This window comes from Diadema setosum, chromosome 17, assembly GCF_964275005.1.
Source record: "Diadema setosum chromosome 17, eeDiaSeto1, whole genome shotgun sequence".
NCBI lineage: Eukaryota > Metazoa > Echinodermata > Echinoidea > Diadematoida > Diadematidae > Diadema > Diadema setosum.
Window position 1 is genome coordinate 3,984,512 of NC_092701.1, and position 23,308 is coordinate 4,007,819.

A 23,308-nucleotide genomic window follows, 5' to 3' on the forward strand; every position below is an offset into this window, starting at 1 on the left:
TGACAGCCCCCCCCCCCCCCCACCCGAATTTTCTGCTGATATCAAGGCGATTTGACCTCGTCCTACTTTTTTTTTAATCTATAAAATATCTTTGTTCATATCAGCAACATTATTTTGATCTGCCGCAAGATCTGTCAAATACTGAAAGCAGAGCGAGAAGATTTTGATCTCAACTCGTCACAAAAGTGGTATTTAGGAGTAAAGAATGGTGGGGGGGGGGGGGAATGGGTTAGCAGACGGGGTTTAGTCAGTGTACACGTGACATCATGATATAAACTTGTGTGTAAGATCGACTCTTCATAGAATGGGGGTGGGGGTGAACTGTTACACCCTGGTGGAGTTTTTGGTCTGGCCCGAGGATATGCAATTCATCAAATTGACGCCTTGGAATGTCTCAGCATGCTATTATTATGTTACGTGTGTGTGTGGGTGTTTGGCTATGTCTTTGATGGCGTACTATGCGTTTACCCCTATGGAATATAGGAAATCAACCTAATGACAGTGGTCGCCATTTTGTACTTCCAACGCCAGCGAGGTATTGCAAGAACATTCCAGGTGTCTGCATTCGGTCGCCATGAATTCACTGTTTGTGCACGTTTACGTACCCTCGCCTCCGCAGAGTAATTATGCAAGATTGTTTTTATTTATCACCGACACCACCTGCGCGGCACACCAGCTAATAGTACCCATGCATAACTTAATTGTTCGATGGGATTAAAGTCCATTAATATACATTGTATGTCTCGATTCTTACAGGTGGATGGAAATGGTATCTTCCAGTAGAGCGCCAGACGTGAGCTAGTCACAGTACAAGGACGATACATCGCTGACATGATTTCGAAGTCGAACGGACTTCTGTCCTGCGAATTCTGATAACGATGCGCCCTGTGGGTCTTGGAGTAGAGGCCGGGGACTCGGGTGGTGGTCGCACATCCCTGGCCGACTGCGAGCCCGCCGCTGACTCGCCGGTTTCAAACCACCCTCGCCTGCACGTGCACGTGGACGACCCCGACTCGATGCCGCCGCTGTCCCCCAGGCGTAGCCCGGAGCCGAGACCAGGAAGCAGCTGCTACGCTCTGCGAGCTGCCGTGGGTCTGCTGGCTTTCTGGGACGACTTCGACGCGGAGAAGATCGGGGAAGGATTCTTTGCAGATGTCTACAAGGTTAGAACCATTTTTAAAAAATCTTCCTTGAAATATAAAGCAGACCAAGCATCTTAGTCATCCGAACACTCGGTGACATTAACTCACGATAATCAGTTCTTAGCCGTGAGCACTTAATTCCTTTTCATAATTGACTAATTAGAATGTAGTTTTTGACCTTGTCATGTCATTACTGCGATTAGTCAACTAACTGTCGGTGTTTTTTGGCTGAGTATTGAAAATGCTTCAGGGTGGTATTATTATTATTATTATTTTTTTTTTTTTTTTGCGGTGCATGAGAAGAGTAAGCGTTGTTCAAGAGGGTAAAGTAAACGGACATGAAGACATTATATCACGGCAAGTTTGATTAATTTGTTCTGTATAATAGGGAGAATTCAGAGTGAGTTTAGTTCTAATCAATTTTGTCACATACGTCTTGATGAGACTCAAATCCCACTGTCAATTAGCCATCTATGTCGACGGCAGACGACCTCGTTGCAACTCGTGACTGTGTTGGGTCAGTGGCGCCATGCAAAGATTTCAGTTTGAACTTTTCTGTTTATCATTATTTCGCAAACAAAGGTTTCAGCTACCGATGTTACACATTTCAGGCACACAAACACACACATAGGACACACGTGCGCGCTCACACTCACGCACATTAAAAAAAAAAAAACAAAAAACTCAAACAATCCTTGAATACATGGTGCGATAGCATATCATGTCTTCAGTCAGACTTTGATCTGATTCTATTATGGCTCGTCATGGTCAACGTTCGTCCATCGGTTTGAAGAGTGTATATCTTGCTAAACACTCTTATTAGATGAATGATATTTTGGGCTTGAGATAGAGCAGATGTCTGCTGTGTGGAAAATGATACTTTGAATTCGTTTCGTTAGGCAAATGTTTGTATTTCTTTTTTAAATGGTGGGATGCTCCTTGTCATGAAAATGCAGTGTGAGACAAGAGAAATAACATATCATTCGGGAGAAGAACTGATTATCGCTGGTCCAGGAATTTTAGATGATGCACTTGACCCTATTTATATCATACACATTCCTCCACGAAGACGTGTAGATATTGTGACATGAAAGGTAAAGAGAGAAATTATAATAACCAAAGTCGTTTGAAAATAACGATCCATTTCCTGATGACTTACAGTTTGACGCAGCTGCGCCGATTTATTCGTCAGGGGGGTAATACCATCCGTGGATCTTGTACAAGAGACGCCGAATCGCAGACAGTGCCTGTATTCTCAAAGGAGAACGATCCATCATACTGTGCATCACATCGCCCTGGTATTAAAGTGTGTGTGGATGTGTATTAAAGTGTGTGTGTGTGTGTGGGTGTGTGTGTGTGTTGTTGTTGTTTTTTTTTTTGGGGGGGGGGCATACTGATGCACATTCTGAAAGGGAAAGGCGCAAACGAGGGTAACACATTTTGTGATCGACGATAAACTTAATAAGAAAATAAAGATTGAAAGTGAGTGTTCGAGATCATACTCAATTTCGAAGAAATCAACATAAGAATTCTTTGCGATTGTTCAGGTTAATAACCAACTTTCAAATTGTGCCACACACGGTACTACTGTCTTTTTTATCGGCAGAAGTCGCAGAACAGTGTGAATAGGCCCTGGTCATAGAAATATTCTACATCATTTTTTTCTTTGATTACATTTACCATGAACTGGGGATTACGGAGTAGATATGCTTATTCAAATATTTCATGAAGTTCGACGATAAACTTGCAATCTTTGAAGCGTCTTTAAAAACGTCATCAAAATTAGAGAGACCGTTGTACTGAGATAGAAATAAGGAAGCGTATGGGAAACAAAATATTTTTTTCCGTATAGGAAAGTTGTCGTTGTGTATTTGATCATACATCATATACTGAGCGATTTTTGCCAAGAGCCTCTATGCCTGCTGTTTAAAGTCCTTGTGTCATGTATGTGGTCGATTGTTGGTAAGGGAACTTGGATTTTTAGTAAGGAGAACTTCTCAAAGCACCTGCAATTGTTATTAACAGACTAGCCGTAACTATACTGAGTATAATAAAGATTGTCGTTTTCAGGTTCATAATGTGTGAAGCGTAGAGGCGCCAGTTCACACACTGCCAGCGGATTTGCGCTTGCTCTGTCGTACTAATAGCTCACGTTGAATGTTTGAACGCAATGGAAGAAAACAGCGTTAGCAAATAAAGATACTGAAAAAAAAAAAAACAACGCAAGTATCAGCTCGATGATTATAATCGTCCTGTGCTGCTTACGGATACAGAATGAATAAACAACAAGTGCTTTTTGTGAAAATGACCTCTAGAACAATTGACCCCAGACACTGTTTGAAGTGTTGCTTGTTTAAGAGCCATAAACCATGCAAAGGTCATTGTCACACTCTAAGATAATGCTTGTAAAAGCTGATATCAACTTGGGTGTTTCTTTTTTTCTTCATTGTTTATTTGTCATTATGTTGATGTGGAACAGACTGTACTCAGAGAATAGTCTTTTAGCTTTGCACGTTTCAAAGAATGAGTGTATTCATGCAGATGTCAGTATCTGTTTTGCTTCGTCTATGACCCGCAGCCAACAGATAATTTGACCTAAAAATTCCCCCTCTTATTTTGATGAGAATTATGACTGATTGAAGTAAAAATACATGTCAAGAACAACAGACAGAGGTCATTTAAGGTGGTATCACTTGTTGTACACTGTAAACAAGACCTCCATCGTGGCATTCAACAAAATAATAGAAGATGATTGATAATTCTACAAAAGGTAATGGAGTGAGAGATAGAGACGCCAGTACCAAATTATTGCCTTTATTTACAACGAATCTACTCAGCCATCTCCACGCACAGGAACACACACACTCACACATACACACCAAAGAACAGACCTAGAACTTATAAGATGACTTTTGACCTTTGCTGGATGTGTGAAGAATGCAGAGTAAGTTGAATGCCAGGATATTTTATTGACTGGGACTTGACTATTTCGTTGCTTTTCTATTCTATTGTCATACCCCCTATAATAGCCATGCACCTTTATTTACAATTTGCAAGATTTCAATACACTTTTCAACAAAAGGAACAGCATGAGGTTTGCTGTACTCAGTGTGTCATACATGTTTATTTGCCACACAATCATACGCGCGCACACACACACACACACACACACACACACACACACACACGGACCCCTACACACAAAAGTTCAGGAGCAATAAGCGTGAAATGCAAGTGTTCCGGTGCATGAACAAATCAAACGTGCTGCTATGTAGACAGGTCCTTTCAGATTTTTTTTTTTTTTTTCGAGGTGCCCTTAAGACCTACTCTTGGATAAGAACGTTTTGTTCATGCTCTTGGAAGCCCACACGACTTTATAGTTTCACATAATAAGACACTAGTACATAAATCGACAGCTCCATGTATAGATTTATGGAATTTATCATGGTCTTTAAGGAGAAAAAAAACACAACACTTTGAAGAAAAAAAAAATACACCGAACAATGATGAGAACGTAGTGAGGCTCACATAATTAATTTCATGTGAAAAAAAAAAAAAAAAAACAATGTACGATTCCATTACAATACTGCTTGCTTGACAAGTTAACCTGTGCAGAATTATATGTATGCTTTCTTCTTTTGTTCTACATGTACTTCTTTGAGCCCCCATTCATTATGGTGAAGCTGCTATGTCATATTCCTTGTTCATTGTTTTTTTTTTTTATTATTATGAAAACATTGATTCTTATTCTTCATCGCAATCATTATAAATTCTGAAACGCTGTACCCAGTATAGATAGACTTGTAACCAATATTGTTCAAATGTAAAAGTCTGAAAATCATCCGGAATTCTCCTTTAATTGGATGTGTCGTGGTTTGGCGGGAGTGGTAAGTGTCGTAGTAATAGCGTCTTCACAGTGTAGGTGTGGGATTGCCATTAGTGTACGTACTGATGGTGGATCCAAGTCGCCTGTTGGGATGACAAATCCAAATCTTCAGGCAGTTTAGTAAAACACAATGGTTGGGACTGAAGAAAGTTGTTTCTACACCAGACAATGCTCCGAAGGCATTTGCTATTCCTATTATACCTACCGTATTAGTGCACAATGCTGCGTATATAGGAGCGCCATTTGGAAGTCTGCTAAATGCATAGACGTAAAACTGCCATTAACGATTGACGTGTGTGTTTGTGTGTTTGTGTGTTATTATCTATTTTTAAACCTTATTCTTGTACAGGATACCTTACAATCACGATTAATTTTTAAATGATACCATAGAAAAATCAACTAAAACACTCGCTGAGGGACCGTCATAATTATTTTTTCCCTTCTTTGTCATGCCGGAGTTATTGAAGTGCACTATCATGTAATCTTGATAAATTACTTAGAAAAGTCGGTCATTTTCATTCCGTGTTACAAACCTCACAACACGAATTTTGCCCGAAAGTAAGCGTTTTCACGTGCTCATTAACGTCCTGCATAGGGATATCGTGATGTCATCATCATACTGTATAAAAATCATCGAAAATGGCGCCAGTTCCTGCTGGTGTAAAGGATGTTGTTTTGCTTTGTTTTAATAAGGGAACAAGAGCATCTTCTAACGTTCATGACAGGTAGTGTTTCCTCGCCAATAGCACATTTCCCTTTTGTTACATGTTTTTGCTGTAGTTTTCCACGTGGGTGTCTTTCTTGTGATACCAATCACAACATAATAAGAGGACTTGATGACCACCTGTGTTCTGTGCATTAATGAGGGCGTTGGCCTTCGAGTACAGCAACATCCATATGGTCTATGCTTTCTGAAGAGATGTTGTGGTACTCGACAGTGAATGAAACCAAGGAGGTTTTATACATGGCGTTCCAATTGGCTGTAATTATCCAAACAGTTGTCAGATTTCTATTGATGTACAAAAGAATTCCACGGGTGCACTTGTGCCTTTGATGATCGATGTTCGAAGCCGCCGTCTTGCTGATCAGTCTGAAGATTCATTTTGAGTTAACGTTATCATATTAATGTTGGTAATATTTTGCTTATTTATTGATTAAATGAAATTAAATTTCACTTAATGATAAAGCACGTAAAACAAAAGTCAGTTCCGCCCAGAAATTTGCGCCAAAGTGTATATCAGAGCTGTATCATGTGAAAATGTTTAAAACTGTACCATCATGGTTTTATCACTTTTCCGCTTAATTTCCACAAATGAAACTAATATGGAATAATCTTCAAGTATAAATCTTTATTGATAGATATATCAGATTAGTGCCCGGGAATGCCCAGTCAAGTAATTTTCATCTTAATTTCAGCATTTTTCGCTCAATGTCTATTCGCGCATCCTTGTGTCTGTAGCACCTACCTTTTACAAGAAGGAATAGCGAAAAGTAATTACCATCACAAAGACATATCTTCCTTTAAAAGTGGCTGGTGATTATGCGGTGAGACACGAGTCAATTGTCTTTGTATCTGCGCGGCAGATCCTGTTTGGCACATGCTTCAAATATTTTTGAGCGGCGGCTTCGAACATGGGATCAAAGGGAATAACATTGTTGTTACTCCATCTCTTGAACCTCCTTGATGAAACGAACAATGCGCCTACACGTTTCTCATTCATCACCACGTGATCATTATATTTCGTTAATATCTTACAGCTATTCGTCAGACTGGTGATTGTTGAAGAGAATTTCCATTCAAGCTACATGAACATCTGTGCTAGAATGCTAACATCATGGAAAATACATGCACTTAACTTATAAATTTCAAATCTTCCAAACATGGATACATACTGTCTTCGCATAATCCGTTATTTTCGACAAGCACACACACACACACACACACACACACACACACTCACTCACTCACCGACACTGTACTTACATATTGCATAAAATCTAAACATCTGCTAAGATTCACAAAAGACAAACAAACACACAAACACACGCAAGACACCATCAACCCTGCACACTCGTTCATAAGTTTCTGCACTGACACGAACTCTCGGGACACATAGTCTTATACCCCTTTCCCGCTGCCCGTCTCGGTGAACCACCGAGAGGTTCCCCGGTGAATTCACCGGGGAACCTCTCGGTGAAAGTTTCAGTGCCGTCGTTTCACACTGCTCTCGGTGAAACTTTCCCCTAGACGGGTTTTCTGCTCGCAACGTGGGTGATCTTATGTACTTGAGTTTGTTGTGCATCTGCGATTTGTTTTTTTCGATCCCATGTTCAGCAAGTTTTCGGAGGAGGGACTCGTACGCGGTGCCAGCGTCAGCCGACGTCCCGCTCAGTTCTTCTTTCACTGCTGCCTCGCTACGTAATTGAAGTAACAATCTCTCTTCGTCTTTGGTCCACGCTCCAGCCATTTGCAAAATTCCCTCAAATTTCAACAGTACAAAACGTCAACGGATTTCTCCTGCACACTGTAAACCCAGCACTTGACGAGAAAAGCACAAAATACGAAAAAAATCAAGCAAGAGGCGGACTGTATCACTATCAGACTTTACTGGAAGAGTTAAGAGCGAGACACTAGAGGAAGACGAAGAAGGGGAAGCATCAAAGCGATCAAGTACATTGTAAACCTCTATCAGCTTTGTATACACGGCGTGCTAATTAAACAATACAATGCACAGCACGATGGAAAACAATGCTGTCGCACTGTGAACGCCACATTGCACACGAAACGACATACTATGTAGTGTCGTGTGTATGTTTACAAACACGAATTACTAGTACCCTGTACGTGTGGATTTGGGAGGTCGAGTGCGCGCTTGCTAGCTGAAAACGTGTGCATGACCAGAAACAAGACATGACCTTTGACATAATCTGCATATTTTCCCCGGTGTTTCACCGAGACAACCTTTCACGCTGGGCGCTCTCGGTGAACCACCGGGTGATTTCCCGTTGAACTATCGGTGTTTACCCAGGACGCTTCTCGGGTAAAAATTGCCCAAAATTTCATCGGTGTTTCACCTAGGCTTCCCCTAGGTTTCAACCGAGTGACCTTTCACACTGCGGAGTTCCCCGGGTGCCCCCAGGTGCCCCCGGGGAAGATTTTCTTCAGCGGGAAAGGGGTATTACACACGTATAAAGCACACAAACGCAGCGTTCTGGACTCGGCCAAAGGCCCGACATTCTTCCACAGCCGTTGCAAAATAATAATTTGATATCCATGTCCGTTGGTAATGGCCCATGTCCATATATTACATGTCCATCTGGAATACCGTGTGGAGTTACAGCTTCAAAGTACTTAGTATCTCTCTCAATTGTTGCCTCTGGGGATGTTGTCTGGCATTTTTAATGATTCTACACCTGCCGTCAACAGGAGCGCGGTTTTAGGAATGCAACTCATTTTCTGCACCCAACTCTGATAACGGTCAAGGTTTCCACAGTTTGGAAAGCCCCCCCCCCCCCACCCTTTCCACCGCTTGTGATGTTCATGTTGATATTGGCTGAAATCTCAGATGTGACATGATAAATTATTGTTTCCCCTTTCGTCGTTCGCACGTCATGATACGGTCACCGTGTCACTGTTTACGCGATGCTTAATCAGCCGGTCATTTCAAAGGGAAGGTCAGTCTTAATAACGAGACTCTAGTGCATAAAGGGCGCCGCTACCGACCACCGAGTGGCTGTTTCTCTGATGATGGCGTCTTCCTGTTGTATTCCCACATAAAGTACAATAACTACATGTATTGTATTTCTATTTCGCATGCTTTCGTTTAACCAATTTTTCTTTATGAATTTATGTCATTTGAAAAACAAATGAATTGATGTCAGCGCAAATTCAGACAATAAAAAGAGTGTCTCTCCAGTTAGAAACACACGCACACACACAAACAAACAAACACACACACACACACACACATGTGGCATCAGACAAGTTGAGGTTATAGCTAGGCCTACTTACATATGAAAAATATCGTCATTCTCATTTGCACTCTTGCTGAAAAATCAGTCTGTAATCGTCGATGCTCTTTGAAGTTAATATTCGCCCTATTAAAATCTTATTGGTGACTGCTATTATAGTTGTATAAAACTTGCGGTTGTTTGTGTGTTTGTTTGTGTTTGTTTGTTTCGTTCAATATTTGGAAAATCGCTCCTCAAAGGGGCAAAAGAAGGAAGTAATCTGTACTGATGAAAGTGTTGAGGTAGACAGTACAAAGGACAGTAGACACTTGGTAAGACACGATGCTGAGATGAATACCTTTGGTTAACGTTCAATCCAGAGTGTTCGTAGCCATGACAACTGTTGTCAGGGGAGACCGAACGTACTCAAGGAGAACAACTTGTAGACGTTAGCAGTCACGAGCAGTCACGGTTTGGTCCCATTGCATATTTTATCCACAAACACAAACCAGAGCATCATGTCAAAATGGCGCTTCATCTTGTCAAAAAAAAGAAGAAAATCAAGTCGATTTTGCTCTACAAAAGTTTAATCCGTTAACCCCCTTTGACGACGAGCTGCTTTTGCTAACCACGCATTTCCCATTGACACCTGCCTGAGTATACTCATGACTAGCGGGTTAATTTCGCTTGAGACATGCTTGTTGAATATCACATTCGGCTTATTCTGTTACTTGACGTTATTCGCCATTCATCAATAGCAAATAAATTAGATGCCTGCTCATAAAATGGGTATGAAACACATCTTCCAATCGATAAATTGGGAGGAAGTTCAGTAGTTGTAGTAGTTGTTGTTGTAAAAGTAGTGTAGTACTATCAGAAGTAGTAGTAGTAGTAGTACATGTAGTAGTAGTAGTATAGTAGTAGTATAGTAGTAGTAGTAGTAGTAGTAGTAGTAGTAGTAGTAGTAGTAATAGTAGTAGTAGTAGTAGTAGTAGTGTAGAAGTAGTAGTAGTAGTAGTAGTAGTAGTAGTAGTAGTAGTAGTAGTAGTAGTAGTAGTACATGTAGTAGTTAATAGTAGTAGTAGTAGGAGGAGGAGGAGGAGTCGATAGTGTAGTAGTAGTAGTAGTAGTGGTGGTGGTGGTAGCAGTTGTGATAGTTATTGTTCCCATTCTCCATTGTTGATGTTGTAGTTGTTGTAGTTGTTGCTGCTGCCGCTGTTGTTGTTGTTGTTGTTGTTGTTGTTGTTTTTGTTGTTGTTGTTGTTGTTGTTGTTGTTGAACGCATCTCCTCGCTACCAGGGGACGTTTAAATGAGGCAGGTCTGCTAGGAATCTACTCAGATTGGACGCTGTATGCTATCACACAGTGCAGTTCTTCTTTCGAAATTTTTTTTTTGTCTATAACTCATACTGAAGTAATTGAAGTCGAAACTTCTGTGGGATTGAAGCGGAATTATCAAAGAAGAAAAAGAATGTACCATAAATAGCAAACGTTCCAGATCTGTTTTTGGACTCGCCAATCGATGTGTTCCTCACAAAAGGCGACGAAGGACATTTCGTATTAGTACAACTCAAAATGTGTACGAACTTTTCCTCAACGTTCTATGGGCTTACTCATCCCACTCATGGTTGTTTACACGTTAAAAGATGACGTTGTTTTTCTCTTTTGCTGTTTTGTACAAAACAGTTAATACTAAAAAGCTACAGAGTAATTAAACGTTCAAATTCGTGCCTATTATAGACGATGAACACCTTTTCCGATTTTTCCTATTCTTAAAAGGCGTAATCTTGGCAGAATAAACGCCAATATTCAAATCATAATAAGAACGATCATGATATTTGTATTTTGTCACTATTATTCACATCATTAATGTATAACTGTTACTATTATGGTGATGTTGATTGTGGCGATTTTAAATTTCATTTCATTCAACGCGTTTGATTGCAGTAAAATGCTTAGCCATTGGCCGTTATACAAGTTCTTGCATACAATGGCATCGTATGTAATTATGATAAACACTGCGCAATGAATTCAAAGTACAAGTTAAAAGAAAAATCATGATACAGGGAAAAAGAAAATGTAGAGAACATTCATGTGTTTGAGTCCTCTCCGTCTTGTCGGGTTTTTGTTATTTGTGACTGAAAGATTGCCCCATGTTCCTTGTTTTCATCAGCTTTCCCTCTCCACCACCCCCCCCCCCCTTCTCATCCCCTCCACCCCCAAGCTCCCTTCCCTCCACCTGTACACCCGTGACCCACTTACGATTCCTACATGCCCCTCGGTACGTTGCTCCTCTCTTTTCCTGTTTACCACAATTCTGCGGAAAGTAGAGAGAGAGAGAGAGAGAGAGAGAGAGAGAGTCAGCTTCTGCCCGAAATATCAGACGAATTATTCATCTCAAGTTTGTTTCTGCAAAGAAGAAACCCACAACACCCCCCCCCCCCCAAAAAAAAGGAAAAAAAAAAGAAAAAAAAAGTTTTCAACTTCCGCGGCTCAGCGTACCGCCATTCCCGGTACCCTGAACAGCTGAACCCGGACCCTTCTTTCAGAGGGGTATAATCCCCGAATTTCCGTCAGGTCGACGGAAGGCTAACCCGCAAACCCTTGGTGAGAGATTTGTTTTGCTAGGAAGATGCAGCATGACTTGACACTTGCATCGACGATTAGATGTGCTTCACATTTTCTCTTGGTCTTGTGGTTGCCTTTGTCCACGTTCTTCTCCCTAAACAAATTCTCCTTCTTCTCGATCTTCTTCTTCTTCTTCTTCTTCTTCTTCTTCTTCTTCTTCTTCTTCTTCTTCTTCTTCTTATTCTTCTTCTTCTTCTTCTTCTTCTTCTACAGGAAAGGGGTCGGTGACTTTGTTCAAATTGAATTGGTTTTGGTTCATTGTTAATATAGATATAGCTTTGGGTTTTTCCCCCTTTTTGTTGATTTGATATAATTTGCCTTTTGTCATGAATGTTAATAATCAGTTTCACTAGAGCTGGTGTCTGGTTTTGTGTCAATCTTTCATTTATGTAATGTTTGCTTTTACATGTAATGCAAATTTTCATTGATCAAGGGAAAGATTTGAAGTATAATGGCCTTAATACAACAAGAGAAACAAAACCCCCTCTGCTCTGAAATCTTCGCTCCTAGCACCCCTCCCCTTTTTTCCTTTATCACCATAGTCATCCGCTTAATTGCATCCACTATCGCGTTTTCGACGCATCGACAGTGTTCGATGATTAATTTTGTTGATACGTTATAAAAATGCATGTAAGTAGGCATGACATCAGTTTTTTCATCACTACAGTGTACGTGCAGCCGCATGGTACATAGCTTCAGTAACTCATGTAGAGCTATTTATTATGGCGCCTGGCATTGTCATTATGCAGGAAGGATGCACGCTGTGCTTACCAAGAACAGAATGTTTTCAAGCCGAACCAAGCGATGCTGACGGCATTTGACTTGAAGGAAGCAGACAAGAAAAAATATATTCATGCCTAGAAAGCCATCACCAGATGAATTGCAAATTTTGAGTGAGAAAGTGATGTGCGTACTCCTTCACATTAATTTTCTGGAGTTTGATACAGAATAGAACGATGCCGCTTGTCTCGATATTTTGTACGTGAGTGCTCTTGACGAAATACAACCCCCCCCCCCCTTTCTCGCTGTCTTTCGCACGTTTTTCGTCTTTCTATCTTTTATCATTGTTTCTTGATTAAAAGAGCTATTTTCACGGTGTCAACAGATTTGTGACAGTAATGATACAATAATATAACCCATTAATCTAATTGGTTCCTATAATTTTCGATCGAGTTCCAGCGCTAAATTTGGTAGAGATATTGCAGATAGTGTGTGATCGGCAGTTCTGCAGTTCTACTTTTGGTATATTTGCAAAGAAATTAATTATGGGAGAGGCAGAAAGGGGATTGCAATATTAACAAAATTCACAATCTGTCCAAAGAGCATTGAAAAGATGATGTCACAGTGTATCCAGGGTCACGGATTTCCAAACGCCCCTAAATATGGTGGGATGAGAAATCTGGCTTCTTCAAACGCATGTTCTCTAATCTGACAGGAAATGAGAGTAATTTTGGATACATCCTTTACGCTCCCTAATCCGTTAATGTCATTACCGGAGCCGAATTAATATCGTCCGCTCGGTATGACAAGGTCAGGATACTTCTCTTCGTTCTGATGACCGATGCGCTGGGGTGATTCCAACTGAAGTGAACTTGTCAACTTGGTCAGGTCTGCCTTTGATACTGCATGAGATGATTGTGATCATGATAGTTTATCGTACGCTACAAGTCCGCACCATGTTCGAATTAACCTTAAAGGGGATGGCTAGTAACTGATCAGTGGGAATCGGTGGGAATGCTGGGGGATGATTGTTCCAGTCCTTGTAGGATTCATTTAAGAGTACATTATATCTATTGTTTTGTGAAAATTATTTGCTTCAGAATGGTCTCATATTCAAGTAATGTTCAGTTGAATGTTTCCAGGTTAGCATGCGTGTACAGTGACGGGGCAATCGTTAACGGGCCGTTTTTATTGTTTGTTTGTTTGGTTGCTTGCTTGCTTTTCTTTTTGCTTGGGGGAGGGGCTCAAAAGACTTTGTCTGGCCACACAACTGTGACGTCACTGGTGGAAGACACCTCGATTGCTACTTTTTTTTTTTTTTTTGGTTGTTGTTGAAAAGGTCTTGATTGGGCAAAAACTGTAGCCTCTCAAACTGTACAGTCGCAGCTGTCTCAACCCCTAAAAGTCGAGTAGACCTCTGGTGCGATCCACGTTAGGAAGTGACGACAACTACCGGCAGTTTCCCTGATAAAAACAACCTTGGGCAGTATATTGATCGCCGTACATCCCTCGCTAAAATGGCTCAGGAATAGGATCGCTTTATTGGCGCGAGAATGAGAGTGATATCAGCCGAGTGGGATTTTCGCGAAGCGCTTTCGGAGCGCCCTTGTTGTCTTTATAGGAGGCGCCTGGACGTTGTTCAACACCCTGCTTTTGCGTTTAGTCGTAAATTGGTAGAAATGAAGTATAACGTTCCATGGGTATCCCTCCCAGGGAAGATTCACTGTGCTTTGCAAGGTTTGGCTGTGGAAGATAAAGACCATCATGATTGATCTGATCACCACGGACATCGTTGATTAATGAAGGACGAATACCTACATTGACAATAATCAGAAGTATATTTATTCCAGTTGTATCATTATACCAAAACACACAAAAAACAACAAAAGCCTCTAGTTGACAGAGTATATCCATAAGATGAAGTTAATTTGTAAGGTTGAGCCTACCGAGAAGTCATCAGAGTGTATTGATTAAAGTTTATCACTGCTTTCGATTGACGATTGATATTGAACTTTAAAATACAGTACGTATACCAATGACTGTCGCTGGCATGACCGCAAAACATTTAGGTTGACTTTCATTGCTGTTGTCATGACATGTGATAAACGAATGGTTCATTCATTCATTTTTTCCCCCAGATTTTATTTTCGTGGATTTCATAGTGGCACTTACATAAAATCGTGTAATTGGAGAGGAAGCTTCATTGGACTGACGTAATGCTTCTTATAGTCGACATACTTACTTCCTTCACAGCTGCCATGTACCGGCAGATGACATCTTTCAGGATGTCTATAAAGTGTTGTCAAAGTTGTTATCTTGCTTAATGCTTTCAAGTTACTCTCATTATTATTTAGTTTATCACACGCAGCAGAGCCGAATGGTGGGTGGCAGGTTTGAGAATACATGTAGTCACAATACATGTTTTTGGTATTTTTTGTTTATGTTAGTGTTTTTACGACGACGGGACCCCTCCCCCCCCCCCCACCTTGTAACGATTTGATTGCCCCTGATGTAATCAGACAGATCCATCGGGTATGGTTCAGGCCTATGGTGCATGGAGAAAAGAGAGCTACGCTTGTCGGATCCAAGAAAGCGTTAGGGTAAAATGATGACTTTACGGGGTTTATGTGGAAATTGATCACCCTTTTATAGCCCGTGCCATGTTTGTTGAAAATTGTCAAATCCGATAGCACCACTGACCTTAGCATTGTATACGAAGGCTGTGAGGTGGAACTAAAACAACCCTGAGAAGTCGGCATTGATGTTACAGTATACCAGCATTCGCTTCATGGCTTGTAGCTGCGAGAGGTCAAAATACCAGCAAATGTTCTCTCACCGACGACATACCGTATAACTTTGAAAGTGACAAACATAACACATTGAACGATGCATTTCGCTTAACGGTAGTAATGTCCCAAGACTCCGTGGAAAGTCCCATGTGGTTTAACCGCACACGAAGACGTGAAACTTTCAGTAATTGCTGACATTTGTCCTTCATACTGGCTACGTCTGCCATGTGAAGAAAAAAACAAACAAAAGCAGATCCCATCAAGCAAAGTCCTACAGACTCGAGGGTGCGTGTTTTCATATCGTTCCTTGATTAATGATAAGTTCACTGTGATAATGTAACGAAACTTCAAAATTAGACAATGTCTAACGTGTATGTCAGGCAGGGAGGTATGTTACTATAATATGGCCGTTACAACAATAGAACAATGACATTTCAAGCGAAAACTGACAAATCACTTAGTAAATTGGGGATCATTATTTGTAGTATCTGTCCGTGATCTATAATTAACATGACATCGTACGGAGAGGTGAAGAACTGTCTTCTATGACGTCATATGCGTAAGGTTAATCGAGTTCCACTCACTGAATGTTCCTAAAAGAGCAACACATTTGTGAAGAAAAACAAATTTGCTTAAACTATCGTCAAAATCATTGTTTACTCTATTTACAACCTAATACATGTCATTTCTTTTTTTCTAAAGATACATGAAAATTCACTTTATATTTTCATATGTGCAATTAAGAGGGGTAAAGATACCATAAAAGGGGAAAAATAATCACGTTACCACAATGATTTTATTGTGATGTAGGGAGACCTTGTTTTATGTACAGTTAAATGTTAGTGAAACTTGCAATTCTTTTCACCGAAAATTTGTCTTTTGTTCTTCTTCTGTCTCTGACTTCATAATTTAAACAAGAATAAAAAGCTTATTTGAGGGTAAATGTTCATTACTAAGGAATTAAAGATTTTCGTTTCCTTCGTATTCAGGGTATGGGGGAACGGAAGATTCTTGCCTTTAAAGACTCCCTGGTACTCTCCTGGATTTTTCCCGCCCTGAAGAATTCACTTTCGTTTCCGTGTGTCGTCTGCGCGGCGACGTGACAAATGTCACATCATCCTGTCAAATTCAAAGGACTCGACACTTTACAAATCAAGGCCGAAAGATTCTACAGCACTATGTTCTGCGGTAGTGGCTTCCTGGTTACTCATTGTCTAATACTGCGGTATATCATTATGCATTTTCTTGCACTCTTTACACACACACACACACACACACACACACACACACACACACACACACACATGCCACAAACACATTCGCACATACATGACTAACAAACACACCTGGCACACAACATTCTCACATACACTTAAAATGCCCCCACACGCTTTTTTTTTCAAGCACATGATTATCATAGACTCAGCAGGCTCACATCAAAGTAAGTTGCTGGTTGTGTTTGTTTTTTTTTTTATGTCACACAGAATGATCCCTCTTTCCCACCTGAAGTGTGAATCAAGACTTTGTAGATTTTGGTGTTTTGTTTTTTTAATATGCATACTTTGGGCCATCAATTTCCTAGGCTGTTGTTCCTCTGTCTCTGAAGACGGTGTCCTCTCTCTCTCTCTCTCTCTCTCTCTCTGTGTGTGTGTGGGTGTGTTTGTATGTGTGTGTTTGTGTATTTCTTTTTTTTTAATCGTTCATGATAATTACAATATGCACCTTGTTTACAATATCCATTTTCTGATATGATATGGCAGCAGTTGCAATATCATGACAAGATTGAAATTATTAAATGGCAAGATTATTCCAATATAATTTCATGAAATACAAGAATAAAGCAGAACAATATATGTGTATAGAAAACTATTGACAATATGCAACATGATATGTTAGTGCCTTTATAGTGGGAATCCAACGCATATAGCTGGTAAAACAAACAAACAAACAAACAAACAAACAAACGTGTTTGTACCCAGCTCTGTGGCTTTTAGTATACAATGTAGTTGGAAAAATCGCGTTGTGAACATAGTGTGCGAATGTGACAATTAATGTCTTTGGAGAAAATGGAAAGGTTGATCACACAACGATCACGATCACAGCAAATGATCTCATGTTATATCAAGACAAGATCAATGTTCATTTTTGTTGCGGTAATATTTTATTTGCTCACTTCAAATTCTCATTTTAGTAATAACTATGCCATACCGTGAAAATACTTACACCACCTTTGAAAATGGATCGTTAATTCGTTTGCCTTAAGAGGTGTTCATTACTGTTGATTCCCATCACTCGTGTTGAATCAACTCTTTCTGAATCACCCTGGGTCAAACCCGGAATTGACCTCCTCAAGTCTGTGTTCAATATATAGTTGTGGACCATACTTACTATCGAATAAACAAGGGAAAATGTTCCATGCATGTTTTCGGGCTGCGGAACAGACGTTATATGGGTACCGCAATTTCAATATCAAGATTTTATTTGTGCATCACTAGGCGTTTTCACATCAGCCCGATAAAATTCCAAGCTTGAGATATATTTCGCGATCGCAAATTAGCGCGCTATTTCATTTTCTATTCACATCAGCCCGAACATTATCAAATAGCGCGCTAGTTCGCATTAATTATCCTGCTATTTCGGAAATTTCCCGAGTTGGACTTGAGAAATTTTCTCGATCAATTAGCGCGCTATTTCGTGATCGGGTTAATTTCCCAAGTCAGAAAATATTTCGAAACATCGGGCTGATGTGAAAACGCCTAATGTGCATCACAAAATCTACACCATTGTCTGCATTGTTTCGCAGAGCACAATGTATTCATCATTATCATTATGCCATGCCTCGGCAGAGGATGTAGTTGAGTTTGGGGACAATAATACAGAAAGTTCTGATCCAAGACTATTTACTTGATGAGAGTGAGACAGACAGACAGACAGACAAACAGACAAACATTAATCCCAGGGTCACATGAAGGAGACATTGTGCAGCACGTTGGATCTCTCCTGCTCACTTCGTCTGCAGATCTGATGTTGATGCATGACAACAACCGCGATCAGATGACGCACGTGCGTCGCCATTTCGCTGTCAGCACGCAAGATTGGAATGATGGTGCATGTCCTATTAATGGAATATTCCATTTTCTCATCACACATGTCATTGATGGTATAATGCACAGTCGTAATGAGCACATCACCCCACGTTTTCTCCGCTACGATCTACCACTGCACTTTACAATGTTGAAATCATGCCACGCATAATATTGTCTGCACTTTATTGAAGAAAGTATGATGATTATGATAAGTTTACAAATATTATTCCAAAGGAGATACAAATTGTTAGTGCAGTTGAATTGCTTGATTGGTATGCGTTCTAAAAGTCAGATTGGTGAATTTTCAACTACATACCTTCAATATGTCTTTGTGTGTCTGTTTTAGATATATCAAGGTCGTTCCTTAAAAAACAAACAACAGTACAGACGCGCGGATTTTACTCCCTTTTCTTCGATTTTGATATGCGCGTCTAATGCACTAGATGTATGAAGTTAATTATAGAATGGAGAGATAACACGGTCTCCCATCATTCCAGCAGTTCACTGCAACAAGTGAATCCTGTTTTCTTAAAGTAGACGGTGTAGTAGGACCGAAATCCCACACACTCATCTCTGCTGTTGTTCACATTTGTCGAGGCACTTGAACTTGGCCAAGGCAGGTACGTATGGGCGGGAAAACTTGAAAGGGAGATAAATCTCAGTCTCTTCCTGTCGTCTGCAGCCGTGCAAGGCGATCCGAGTTTCCAGTGACACCCTGGAGAAAAAGCGGTGGTTTATTTACGTCTCGGCTGGTCGCTGCCCCGCCATCATTCCGCCATCTTGCTTTCAGTGAGGGATAATCTTACCCTCGGACACTAGTTTTTCTCGAGGGACGTGCCTGGTGCGCTTTTCCTGTTTACGCGAAACGAGGGGCTGTTTATCCTCTGAAACATGCTAGATTCCCGTGTCATGCTTCCTTTTTACCTGCTGGTATCTCGTACAAATCTCTATAAAATCCAATAGTAATCTCCACATATTCAGGCCCATGATCTGCCTGTCACAATCGGTCATGATCACCGCGTGGATGTCAAACGCAATTTGGGGAATTTGCATGACACTGCAGCTTATCTTGTTCCGATGTGACGATCATTGCCAAGTTCGGCTTCTGACGAAGTGTTATTGGTTAATTCATCTATGACGTCAAAAACTTTGACGACCTAACAACCCTCACTCGTCGGTGTTACTCTCGATATTGGCATTTCCTAACAATGAGCCTGCATCTTGTATAGTTTGTCGAGAAACTAACTTCGAATAGATCAGACCCATGATGGGTCAATATCTTGTCAGCTTGTCCCATTAGAATACATCTTACAATACCTTTTCCCCTGATTACACAAAACTACATTATCATTCTTCTGACGGGATCTAAGTCATCGTGGATGAATAAAAATTGATGAAATAATGATTATGATAATGATTATTATGTCACCGTCACCGTCACACACAGAAACAATGAAAACAACAACAACGTCAAGACATTTTCATCAACCGATATTACGGGGTTGCAAACCCTGAATTCTATCAGGCGCTCGGGTGCTATCTTACGCTTTGGAATAATGGCAAAGATGATGTTGGCTTTATTTTCTCTGATTAATTGAGAGCATCTGTTTAGCTGATTGGAGGATTTTGATATTACGTCACAGAGGCACCACGGTATATTTCTTTCAAAGCATGTATTTCAAGCAAAGTGATTTTTGTTTTATTTATCTGCGGTGCTGCTAAGTTACTCCATGGTTACTCTATTCCCATATGTTACGCTTCATATCATGTTTGCTCGTCAATATCGTCTGGAGCGCAGTGGAGTATCCCTTATAAGCTATAAACCATGCATTAACGTCTGTGCATGAGGATAAGTAACATCTCACCATACACATAGGTCAATCGCGCTCCTTGATTAAGGGGTCTAATTGTACATTAACTCTTTCGTAATCAAATGGAAGAGTACGATACACAATAGCAATGGTATAGCAGTGGTTCTTAAAGACTTAAGTGTCGTGCTCCAACACATGAGCCGTGTATGTATCATTATCTTAAGTACCCATGGTGACTGCTTTGGCGGAACTCATCCATGTCCAATCGTTAGGTGAAATCACTATGATAATTTTTACATATCAGTTTACTTACTATGATACCAAGCAATAAACGAATACAAATAATAGTAAACTTCGATAAGTGCAATCATGTGCACGAAATAAAGTTTGACCTACTTTCGGTTGACTCTAACTAGACTTAAATGTTAGCTGCAGAATGTACAGATTTATACCCATGCAAGCACAGACATTATATGTATAGGGACTGAATTACGATTAAAAAGCAAGCTTACATTTAAGATAGACAACGAATGCTATTATAGATCAATTCGAAGATCAATGACCAAAAGAATAAAATTAATGCAGGAGCAATATTTTTATTCAAATTTGGAAGTGCAAGCGCTTGGATGAATAATATGCAACAGCAAAATAATACTTGATTTTATTCCTTAAATAATGTTTCCAGCTCATGGTGTTTTACATTGGTAATTCATGCATTTTTTTTTTTTGGGTTTTCTTTTTGAAAGCATTAATTTAAAATGTCGAAGGATCATGTCCATAAATCAATGATACAACCAAAGCTTGATTGATTTGAGTGGAGCTACGAGTCTCCATTTAGAGCTCCAATTCGGAGCCAATTTTCAGTGACTCAGCAGTGGAATCATCTTAATGAAAACAAACTAGCAATTTGAAAATATTTCACCGTATATTACTGCCTGCCTATACCGCCTCCACGCACAACACATGCACGCACACACGCACACAATACATGCACACACAAATGAGCTCGCTCCTTCTCCCCCTTCCCCCCCCCCCTTGATCTTTCTCAGTTCAATTGCAATATCAATCCGCCAGAGCACTGTGATAAGGTCACCTGTCTGAATGGATCCAGTCTATGCCCTTCACTCGCAAACAGATGTCTCTTCCAGTATACAGCCTTAATGTCAGCAATAATAGATCATCAGATATTTTCTGCCCTTGGCATTTTTTTGATTCTCATCAACATCATCTTGCGTGAAATGGAGCCAATCGATTGTATTTTCTTCCCTTTTCTTGCCTGCACACACACACACACACACACACACACACACACACACACAAATGTGTGTGTACCCGTTTATATCAGGAAGATTTCTGAATACTGGTAAATAGAGAACGAAAATTGTAATTTAACAATTTTGCATCTTTTTTTTTTTACTTATATAGATATCACATCTTGTTGGTTTCTACATCATTACTTTCTCTTTTGTTGCTGTTGTATGTGGTTTTTACTCGCAATATTGTAACAGGGCTCACTTGAAAAGCAGGCCCTTACGCCCTGAACGTGACTACCATGTTCTATTCTTGAATAAAGCTGAATAAATAAATAAATAGATAAGTAAACAAATAGATGAATAAATAAAATGGAGTTTATATACCTTCAGCATTTTTGGGTATGCTTAATATTGTAATAGGCCTGATACCACCAACAGTAACACATTATGTTGTACACATGTCTTTCCTGTTTTACACCTGATGAAAAGTCGCAGAAACAGAACCAAAAAAGCAAGCTCTCATGAAGACGGTGGTAAAATTTTCAAAGTGTAGAAAAAAATGAAATGGACTGAAATGCGAGAATTTACATCATCAAAATTCCAAAGTCGCCGTTTTGAAAGCAATTCATCATCTTTAGACGAAGTGTGGTGTTATTTGGACGACTTTGGCGTCTTATTGGGGGCAGCACATACATTACGATGCGCGCACGCACACGTGATTAGGTACATTCTCACACAAATTCGGTGGTTAACGATTACAACCTATAAATCACACCCCCAAACACTTGTTCTGTGATACTTCCCTGTAGAAACAGGGAATATGTGCAATTTCATTATAATGCGCGCCTTTCCCTTCGGAATGTAATGTATAAGGTGAAGTAATGAAAATGTAAATTTTGATATTCCTTTTGTTCATTTAATTCATTGGGGTTGTACCGTCGGCCAAGCCATGAAGCCTTGATATAATGATGGCAATCTTCTTCACTGTTTTCTTGCCCATTTCGTATCAATTTGTAGGAAATTAATTACCAATTTACTATAATACAAGGTAAAACATGGACTGTTTATAGCATTGACTGTGCCTCCAGAGAATAAATATTGTGAACCTCAGACCTGTCCTGTCGTTTCATTTCTTTGAGATTTTTTTTTTTTTTTCCATACAGGGTTGAATCTTTACGTACCAAATTCGACGAATGAATCACTCGACCATGAAGCTGCTTTTTTTTTTTCACAAACTGTCAATCCTTTACACCATCATGTATATTGTGTGCGAAAAAAAAAAAAAAATCTCACGACTCTTTCGGGTAAATCATTTAAATATATTGTTGCGGATGGGTATTCGGTAAGCGGTATTTACACTTTTGTAATCAACACCCGGGACAATTGCATGCACTGTGGGCTTGAATTGAGGTCATTAACTGCAAATTAAATTGATGTTTACGTATAAACCCTGAAATTAAAAAGAAGAAAAAAATAGTCCCAAATCAAAAGGGCCGCACAATATATCGCAATACATCGCAATTTGATGGCCACTAGCTCATACGCAATGTGAATAATGAGAGGTTTACAGGGGTCGTTTGCACTTTTTGATACCAACAGCCATTTTGATTACAATGTGTTGCAGTATTTTGGTTAGCTCCTTTTCCCACATGTTAATCCTCTCAGAGCTGATCGGTGTTTCTGCCGGACCTTTGCACTCAGGGAATGTGCGAGAACAAAAAGACGAAATTTCAACCAATTTGGCTGAATGATATGATTACTGCATAATCAAGGCGTACAGAACTACAAGAGACAGTGAAGCTGTAATTCTATCTTTTTTTTTTATCCACTCCATCAGCGCATAATTTACGTTTGTATGACAAGACGTATTAGTCTTCTTTTTTTATAGGGGTGTGTTCCTTTTGTCCAAAGTAACACTTGGGTATAGCGGATGGGGCAGTGGACATCTTGGAAGCAGAAACTGGTTTCGAATCCTGCTAAGGGTATACATTATTAAATAAGTATTAACTAGGTGATCTGAAGTTTCGTTAATCCCAAATTCT

At 40.0% G+C, this 23,308-nt stretch overlaps 1 protein-coding gene across 4 annotated transcripts in view; it reads left to right on the forward strand.

Moving 5' to 3' along the window:
- The window catches only part of LOC140240696 (uncharacterized), a 47,097-nt gene that overhangs the window by 13,932 nt on the left and 9,857 nt on the right, over nucleotides 1-23,308 (forward strand). For 3 of the 4 annotated variants that reach the window (XM_072320453.1, XM_072320456.1, XM_072320454.1), the window contains exon 2: nucleotides 757-1,163. In XM_072320453.1, the coding sequence (XP_072176554.1) occupies nucleotides 879-1,163 (285 nt within the window). In that variant the 5' untranslated portion in view covers nucleotides 757-878. Of the gene's footprint in view, nucleotides 1-578; nucleotides 621-756; nucleotides 1,164-23,308 lie in introns of those variants that run through there. The other variant, XM_072320455.1, reaches the window with a different exon arrangement.